The following is a 10104-nucleotide window of genomic DNA, read 5'->3' on the forward strand; positions in this document are numbered from 1 at the left end:
GAGGCTGTTCCCCAGTCGCAGCAAGCTTTCCCAACCACGATGGTTGCCGCACAGCCTGTCCGGTTCCCTGCAGTCATCGAAGAGCCTGTCCAGTTCACTATGGTCATTGAGCCTGTCCAATTCCCTGTGACCATCGACGAACTTGTCTAGTGCACTGTGACCGTCGACAAACCTGTCCAGTTCCCTGAGGCTGAAGACGAGTCTGTTCTGTTCCCCGCTGTTGCTGACAAGCTCGTCCAGTTCCCTTTGTCCGCTCCTCAACTCTCCCCAGCAGTCATTACCTTGCCTGCCCTGCTCTGTGTTTCTGTCCTGCCATACCTATTGAGGCCTCATCCCTGGCTGCCGGACTCTGACCCTCTTCAAAGACTTCTCCCTTGGCCAACTGACCCACTCCTGAAGCATCTTCCCTGGGCACTTCGTCCAGACCTGACCTTATAACTTCCACCTTGGCCACCGGACTCTGGCCTCGGTCCAGATCCTGGTCTTGTGACCTCAGGTGCACTTTGGGTTGCGCGTCCAGGTTGCGATCCGTTGTCATGTTGTGCTGGGGTTTGACTGCTTCGGTCTTGGTTGAATGTCTATCTGTGGCCGAGCCGCGCCCAAATGTCCCATCTTGTCTGTCGTTTAGAATGAGCGAATGTTGCCATTGTCTCTGTTGATATGCGCACGTGTCATTCAGGAGTTGTGTCTGTGAGAACACGTGGCTTTGTTTAGTTTCCGTATTGCCACGTGTCTTTCAGACTTGCGTTATGCCCTGCCTCCTTGTCTCCTCATTATTAGTTTATTGGTTTCACCTGTTCCCTGTTTTACCTGTTTGATTTCTCTCCCTTTATTAGCTTCTCGTGTTTGTTGTTCTGTGCTGGAATGTATTTACTTCATTCGTTGATTGGTTATCTTCCCTGTCAGTTCTGTCCTTCATATTTTTATTTCAGTTAGTTTTGTTTTTATAGTTTTCTCCATCGTAAGAGTTTCTGTTATGTTTGTTTTTATTTTAAATAAAAGCTAATTGTTGCCATGTGTGATTGGGTTCTTCCTTTAAAACCCCATTCCGTGACAGTCTGGGGCAATAAGTTTCCACTCATTAACATTAGTTAATGCATTAGGCATCATGAACAAACAATTAACAATCTATTTTTACATTTATTAATCTTGGTTAGTAAAAATACAATTGTTCATTGTTCGTCCATGTTAGTTTATAGTGCATTAACTAATGTTAACATATACAACTTTTGATTTTAAAAATGTATTACTATATGTTGAAATTAACATTAACTAAGATTAGTTAATGCTTAATATGTATGGCTAATTTTTAGTTGATGTTAACTAATGCTGTTAGATAAATGTTAACAAATGGAACCTTTTTGTAAAGTGTTTTTTTTTTACTTAATTTCTTTTCTAACTATATAAAAACACAGCATTCCATTTATTTATGTTAAAAAATTAAAGCAATGCAAAACTTAAAACGCCTATGATAAAAATTTGCTCCCACATTTTAAATATCTGAGCATCAGTTCCCCCTCTTAATGTGGCATATTTGACTTATAATTTCTGACTGTAAAAACACTAGGTCAAAACATCAGGTTAAAGCTAATTGAAATTTGAAATGCATTCTCACATTAGCACACTTAAGTGTCCACACACTGTGTCCTGTGTATTGGGATATTTGCCTCCAAAGTCCATATTTTTTACTCTTTCTACACAGCCATAATAGGCAAAGTAGGAGGAACCAAAGTTTTCAAACAGTATTTGTAAAATGGCTTCTTCCAGTTGTAAATAAACAAGTACACCAATTTAAAGGTCAAAACATGGAAACATGTACATTATGTGAACTCTCTGGTGGTAACAGTCCATGGACGGCATTATTGTTCTTATGGCTTGGTATTTTATATATTATATTGTGTTTGTACAGAGCAAAACTATAATATTCTGTCCACACTAAATCAATTATCTGATCAAATAAAAATAATTTACACACTGTATGCAGAATATCATTGTTTTGGGTGTGTCTGTAGGAATTACATTGATGAGTGAAGTGTTTCGGTTTATAAACACCAGATTTTTTTATAGGACCCTTCAAAATAATTCCTTTGAAAAATGGACCACCCTCCCAAAGCTATTTTATACTGTAGTTTAGCTTTCAGTTCTCAAAATATCACAAACTGATTACTCAGCCTTGATGTATTCTCTCATTTAAACACTATTTTAAAACGAGAAAAATTATCATAATTGGCCACTAATTACAGTTGTAAGACTGGCACCTTAGCAACAGAATTCCTTACAACCCACGTGCGCATTTCTAATGTTACCCTAGATAGAAAATAAAACATTAATGGGTGCAGGATTCTTTGCAAGCTGGTGATGAAATAATGGTGTAACCTTTATCAATGTACCACACTCTTCATGGCAGCGAAGAAAGGATGGATATCACAAAACAGTGATTCTTACTGCAAATGTTGTAATGATGACAAATCACAAAGAATGAAATGAAAAAAGAAAAAAAAACAGGGAAAGTCGGTAAAAGATAAAACATAAAATTGTTTTCTTCTGACAACTCTGAAAGGCACTAATTTGTACCGGTGTGCATTTGATAGATAGAGGGCACTCAGAATTCAAAGAATGACCTCGTTCTTGCTCTGTAAATGCAAGGATGTCTTATAAAGTCTATGCATTTTACAATATACATGCATCTTGAGCATGAGTATTTGAGACACAGTTATAGATTTATCTAGAAAGGCCCAAATGAGTTGAAACACAATGTACTCTTTTATATGGGATTATAATAGGACAATTATATGTTTTACAATGAAGCATACTTATTGATACTCCAGTGCAATAAACACAGATGTTGTTGAGGATCAAGAATCCGAAGACCCTGGAAACAGGAAGAGAAAAACACATTGGTTCAATCAGACACATGTCACAGTTTTAAGGTAATAAATTGAGTCATAAATGTAAGAAATGTGACCTAACAGTCAAAAAGTAATGCTTCAAAAAGTAATGAATCCTACAGCATTCCTCACTATCCATTTAACGTTCCTCTGAATTAAATTGATGTTAGAAAAAAAAAAAAAACACATCTACAGTAGGCTATATATCGTAAATATAAAAATAGGGTAGTCTGGGGCTTGTTGTCACAAGTTCTTAAGACCCTGTTATAATAAACTTTTTTTGCTCAGTTCTATCCTCCAAACAAAAATGTCAATATCATTAGTTATATGCAAGTTAAACAAGCAAACACAATAAAACCACATCAGTATACATTCAGGCAAGGGTCAAGTGTATTATAAAGGTAGTTTTTCACTGGCCTGTATGTTCTCAGAACGAGGGTATTTTTATGTCAGGTCGGGCATTGGCAACACACTCTTGTGCGGCAAGCTCTCACATGTGTTTTAAAGGGATAGATCACCCAAAAATTAAAACTCTTTCATCATTTACTCACCCTCATGCCATCCCAGATGTGTATTACTTACTTTCTTCAACAGAACACAAAGAGTTTTAGAAGAATATCTCATCTCTGTGGGTTCTTTCAATGCAAGTGAATGATGACCAGAAATCTGAAGGTCCAAAAAGCATATAAAGGCAGCATAAAAGTAATCGATAAGACTCAAGTGATTAAATCCATATCTTCAAAAGCAATATGGGTAAGGAACAGAAAACGGTTTATGTCCTTTTTTACTATAAATCTCCACTTTCACATTCTTCTTCTTTTGCTTTTGGCAATTCACATTCTTCATGCATATTGCCACCTGAGAATTTATAGTAAAAAAGGGATTAAATATTTACCTGTTTGTCATCCACACCTATCACATGGCTTCAGAAAACAACAGGAGTCTTATAGATTACTTTAATGCTGCCTTTATGGGAGCTTCAAAATGTTGGTACCCATTCACTTACATTGTGATGTCCTCCAGCAATGAGATAAATTATTTTAAAAATATTTGTGTTCAAAAAAGTCATTCCTGAAAAGTCATACTCATCTGGGATTGCATGAGGGTGAGGACATAATGAAAGAATTTACATTTTTGGGTGAACTGTCCCTTTAAATCCTATAATTACATACAACATTTGTTGGCTAAAATAATGGTTTTACATTTTATAAATATTTTATACGTTACCTTTGCACTTTTACTGTGTCATGAATTGTTTTGTGTTTCATAATTATTTTGCTGAAATGCCAATAATATGCAGTTAAATGGCAAGTGGCTAATTTGACAATGTACCCCATATAGTGTGACAACATGCCACAAAATGTCAATGATCTGCAATCATTGACATTTTGAAAAGTAGAGCGGAGGCTTTAAGACATGTGCATACAGAAATTGACTTTTAGATATATACAGAAATTTCACTTTCAAATAAAATATTCACTGGACTAAAAAGTGTGACTACAAGCCCCGGTCTCCACTATTACATTGTATTTTTTATTATTATTATGTTTCTTACACTTTTCGCAAACTGTGTCAGCGTGAAAAGGATTTCCTCTTCAAAAACAAGCAAATTGGTATTTTTATAGAGTATGTGGCAGATTTTAATATTTTCTTTTAAAACAATGGTCGTAGCCAGCCTTAAAGATGGAACCTCATTATACATGTCCAAAGCATAAACGGATCAGGACAAATGCGGCAACAAAGTTTCAACTCGGGCAAGATTCCAGCAGGTCTGATGCAACAGGGCTGCAATAAAAGTTACATCTCCATAGTGTAATATAGTGTTCCTCCTCGTCTCATGCGGTTAAATAGTTCTTTCAGAGAGTCTCGTGTTCTGGGCTACACCGTTATGGACAATCGGTCCAAGCAGGATTTAAACAACAGAATGTACTTAATTTCTAAATGGCAAAACAATAATAACTATATATCGCTTATATGCAGCCAAATGTAATTAATTAAATAAGGCGTAAAATCACAGTGCTCCCTCCATTTAGTGACGTGTTTCGAGGTGAAGTTCTGACTGAACTTGTGCTGTTAGGACCTGTGCTGATGGGCGAGGCGGCGGATGAATACACGCAGATGTTAAAAGGCTGATGTTTGCCTTGACGTGATATTCCTCTGTTCTCCAAAACTTTTGAACGATTTATCGCGTAACCGATCAGCGTCGACATCAAATGAAGAAGAGTGAGACAATGCTCTGCTAAATTGAAAACGTGAGCTCCTCCACTGCGGTTTACAGCCCTTACAACAGCTCCTCAGACCAGCCATCAACTCAGCACTATGGAGTAAGTGTGCCAACTTTCGTTCAGACTTTTAAATGAGCCGTAACTTTTCGTGTTCAAGTATTTCTTAGATCCAGTAGAAAAGTAAAAGTAACATTTTGGGACGAGCCTGAATCGATCATGTCAGTTCCTATAGCGTTATTATGAAGTGGAATTTTAAAATGGAGAAATTAACTTATTAACTGAGTTTCTTTTATGTATCATCTTATCTGGATTTGCAGGATGTTACTAGATTGAAGAGCTTTAAAAATGTAAAGTCAGTGCGTTTTGAAGCTCTGTTTAAATTGTAAAGTGTCTGGCATTACATCTAGGCACTTTGACCCTTATAAAATTGTTCTGAGTGAACATATAATAAGTAAAGAAACTTGTTTTTATTAACTTTGTATTAAATTGTCTACAGTATACACCTGCATTTTGAATTTAAACTGAATTCATGCTTTTTGCCTCACTTTCACATTTGGCACTGAACTTGACTAGAGGCATCATATTACATATTAATATTAAATGAACTACAGCAAAAGGGCACATTCATTAGACTTTTAGGTATACATTTTTTAAGCATATGTTAAGCATATTTACTTATATTCAAGAAGATGTTTTGAAGAACTATTTTATTTAATAATTTTAAATATTGTCTATGAATCTGTATGCTTCTTTTTCAGTAGGCAGCTGACCATGTTGACAACTTTAATAATGTTATGGGAAATCCACGTAGTGGTTTTATATTGATATGCACATTTTTATTGACACTTTGTAAGGTAATGTATTGAATTAACACATGCATTTAACATTGTTTTTATGTTTTCATACAGGTTTCAGTTTTTCTCATCTCTTTCCGGTGTGAGGCGTTTCTTCGATTCTCGTGCATTGTGCGCAATTCACCATTTCAGCCAAAATAGAGAAAACCATGGCAGTATAGATTATTCACAGGAAGACTCTCCTCATTTGCACAGCCGGATTAAAAGCTCCCTCTTTCCTACTGGCTAACGAAGGCCAATCATAGGCGAAGGGAGGAGTCTGCACAGACGTTGGACTAAATTGGTAAGCAGTACGACACTTTTATTTTGTCCGATTGTTGGTCGGAACGCACTGCAGCGTGTGTGTTAATGGCGTACAGTAAGTAAAGCAAATATTTTGGTAATCCACATTGTTACATCTCATTCGTTTTTTAATTGTTACCTGTGTGTATTATTTAATTTTATCGATCAGTGTACGATTTGCCCATACCTTGTGGACAGGCTTGCAGTGTAAAAAATTGTGCATCTCTGTGTTGATTTAAAGCCTTTATTTAATCTCTTTTTTTTTCAACAGATTGGATGACAAAAACTTTTGACGCTTACCCACACTCAACTTCCACGGAATCTTCTCCCGGTGCCTCTATCCCACTCTCACCCCTGGAGCATGACGTCCAGATGCCCTCCGACTTGGAGGTAATGACCACTCTTCTCAAAGAAGAACTGGCACAGCTGGAGGATTATTACCTATATGAATCGACACCCATGAAATTGGAAAAATGGCAAAAATGTGACAAAAGCCTACAAACTATGGCCACACAGTCATATTATCAATTGCCCTGTCCTTCGTACAATGGAAACCAATCTGAAACAAATCCCAGGCTGGTTACCCTGGCAACTGGAGAGCTCGACCTGCGAGGCTTCTGTGGCGGCTCAATAGGTAGACCGAAAATGTCTAGACCTGGTCCTTATAGCTACATCCGGACGCACTGCAATAGCCAAAGAATAATGGCGAATGGATGTAAAGATGTTGAGGTCTTTGAGAAAGAAACGTGGACTTTCAAAGGGACTCATTCAGGTTATGCAGAGTTGGCTTTTGACCAGTGCTCTGTTGATAAATCCTTTGGAAAGAACCATGCAAGCGCAAAGAAGGTTCGAGAATGTGCCATATTGTTGAAGGAAGAAGAAAAAAGTTTCACAGAAGATTTGTTTTACCGAGCAGAAATGATGAGAAGTTATGATGTTGGTGGGTCACCAGACACCCACCACAGGAGAGAGGGCCAGACCCATGGAATGAAGATGCTTAGCCATGAAGGTTTGCAGTTCACTGACAATGAAAGCGGTCCGCCATTTAAACAATCTGAACTAGCAGAGTGTTACTTTCATCAGATTACTGCCAATCTTGAGCCATATCATGGCTTTATGAATGAAATGGATCAGCCAATCAGAACTGGGGCTGTTGATATTCAGAATAATGACTACTTGCACCATGAATGCCTTGGAGATCAAAGCTTTGAATGTCTGTCTGGAGACAGTGTCGGGTCCTCTTTTGAGTTGCCTGTTCAGAAAGCAATACAGAGGTCAAGAGAAAGTTCATGTGTGTTTAAACCTGATATTAAAGTAGGTTCCTTTGAGAGAAACCACGGAGAACGCAAGCAGAAGAAAAGAGACCAAAACAAGTCTGCTGCGCACAGGTATTGTAGCCATTTTTCTCATTTTGTCATTGCTGTTCAATGAGCACAGTTTGTCAGTGAGTTATCTTTTCATTACAAACAGAAAGCATGTTTACATTTGGGTTCATACTGTATAAGCAGGAAAGGCTGAACAATGTTATTTTGTTCCACTATGGTTGAAAACACAACAGGTATCGTCAGCGTAAGAGGGTGGAGCAGGACTCTTTGGAGGAGGAGCTTCATGGTTTGGAAGGGCAGAACAGAGAACTTCGGGACAAAGCAGAATCTGTAGAGAGAGAGATTCAGTATGTGAAAGATCTCCTGATTGAAGTCTACAAGGCTCGAAGTCAGCGCTTAAAAGATGATTCCAGTGCCTAAACTGTCTCTTACCAGCATTGCAGCAGTAACTGCAACTTATACAGGCTCTGACAGCGTATTTTTAATGCTCCAAATAATTAGTGAACCTCACAAAAAGAGCTCATGTATTAAAATGGTTTTGTTCATTCTAAAGCGAAAGCTGCATGATTTTATGAAACTGGGAACAAGATGTCTTTCTTAAAGCACTGTGATGATAGCTTGGTATTTAAAATTTCAGTATTGTATATGGAAAGCTGTCCATCAAGATTTTACTGAATTTCACATGGTATATTACTTCAACCATACTGGCTTGTTTTAGTGAAAACAATATGAGAGATACCCTGTACAGGATTGTTTCAATCTTTATCATAAAATATTATGCTACTGAAGATTGAAGTCAGTAACATAACTTAATGAGAAACTGTAACAATGTAACGACGTGGTCAGAATTCTTACTACTAATTCTTATGATGATACAAAGCACTGCTTTGTAAAATGCCATAATGTATTTGTCTCTCCCTTTTAATATAATTTTCAGGAATTTTCTTACAATTCTTTATTTGTGAAATAGCTCATGTAATTATATTTAGAATACAGAAGACATAGTGCTTTGCAATGATATTTAAATTGCATTAAAATATATTATAAACTACGGTTTATAGCATATTAATAACACTTTAATTTGCCTCAGGTATGGAATGCATGTCTAATACATTGAAAAGCATGTTGGGTTACAATTTACTGCATGACCCAAAATATGAAATGAATGCTTTTGTGCATTATGACAGTATGTAAACGTTTTTATTTTGCCTTTGGGCCATTTGTTTTACTGTCATCAGCATAGTGCTTTAAAAATATGTGTTTTTTTCCCATTTAGAATTATTGTATGTTATCAGTATGGGATGTAGATTGTTTTTTTTATGCAGGTCTGCGGAAAACAATCACTGTCATTTGCTGAAGGACTTTAAAATTCTAAATAATTTGAGTGATTTCAACATATTTAAACAGGTGCACATTACGACAGTAGTATACTGTGAAGTGTATACTTCTGAAAACAGAACAACGTAGCAAATCAAAATGCATATATTTCTGCAGGTTCTAATTTCATAATCTACCAACACTTGATTAATAAATACAAATTATATTGTGGAGTAATTCTTATTTTTGGTTGATTAATATGTCAATAAATGATTCTTAAATATTTTACAAATATTGTGATATTTCATTCATGATATTACTTCAAAATTAAAACAAATATTGGATTTTATTCAAAGCCATTTAAAAATAAATATTTTCATTGTTCATTATGAAATTCCAGTAGACTATAAAAAAATATCAATATAAAATGCAAGTTATCGGAAATTGTCCTGATAAATCATCACAGCTGTTGAAAACACACACACACGCACACACATATGTATTACATTTTAGCATCTATTTTAAATTAAAAGTTTTTTTATAAGATGCTTCGTGAAATTATATTTGCCTGCGACCTGGTAAATTCAACATGCATCTGTTAGTTGGCTTTCCTTTTCATTATGTTTTAAATTACTCTTCTAATGCACTACTGTGACCTAACCATTTTGATCTATTGTTTTTGAAGAATTTAAAGCAGAAAATAAACAATAATCAGAAATGCTTGTTTTTAAACAAGTCTTTATTGGCCGTTATAATTATGGTTTCACAATCATAAACATATATTAGCACTATACCTGTGCATAACTGTAATGAGTGATGTGTCCTCACGGTGGCAGCAGAGGAACAGATAAGACGATCACGGGAGGCAATAATCTTCCCTTTTTTAAGAGAGAAACCTGATGTAACTTTGGCAGTTTATTTCATTCAAGAATTTACAGTGTACGTTTATTTATGGTTTACATTTTATTAAGATACAATTGATGATTAAACACAGTGGAGACTGGGGCTAGTTGTCGCACTTTTTAATGCAGCAAATTCTAATAATTTTTTTTGCCATTAAATTTTATGGACCTTTTCTTTCTTTTTTTTTTTTTTTTTTTTTTTAACCATAATTGCAAATGAAAAAATAGGGTAAAACGGGTCACAAAGTGTATCAAGATTGAATAAAAACAACAACGTTTTATTAAATATTGATGGAGCAACATAATCTGTG

At 36.0% G+C, this 10104-nt stretch overlaps 1 protein-coding gene across 1 annotated transcript; it reads left to right on the forward strand.

The window, feature by feature from the left end:
- Window positions 1-4769: 4769 nt before the first annotated feature.
- LOC127629799 (uncharacterized) lies at window positions 4770-9579 on the forward strand. Its single transcript, XM_052107048.1, has 4 exons — window positions 4770-5212; window positions 6022-6250; window positions 6521-7637; window positions 7808-9579. The coding sequence occupies exons 3-4, from the start codon at window positions 6526-6528 to the stop codon at window positions 7992-7994; spliced, it is 1299 nt and encodes a 432-aa protein (XP_051963008.1). The 5' UTR covers window positions 4770-5212; window positions 6022-6250; window positions 6521-6525; the 3' UTR covers window positions 7995-9579.
- The last annotated feature ends 525 nt before the right edge of the window (window positions 9580-10104 follow it).

Source organism: Xyrauchen texanus, chromosome 36 (assembly GCF_025860055.1).
Source record: "Xyrauchen texanus isolate HMW12.3.18 chromosome 36, RBS_HiC_50CHRs, whole genome shotgun sequence".
Taxonomy (NCBI): Eukaryota; Metazoa; Chordata; class Actinopteri; order Cypriniformes; family Catostomidae; genus Xyrauchen; species Xyrauchen texanus.

Coding starts and splice junctions, on each gene's coding strand:
- LOC127629799 (XM_052107048.1), top strand. CDS start 6,526: ATGACAAAAACTTTTGACGCTTACCCACACTCAACTTCCACGGAATCT. Junction 7,638..7,807: donor AACAAGTCTGCTGCGCACAG/GTATTGTAGCCA, acceptor AAAACACAACAG/GTATCGTCAGCGTAAGAGGG.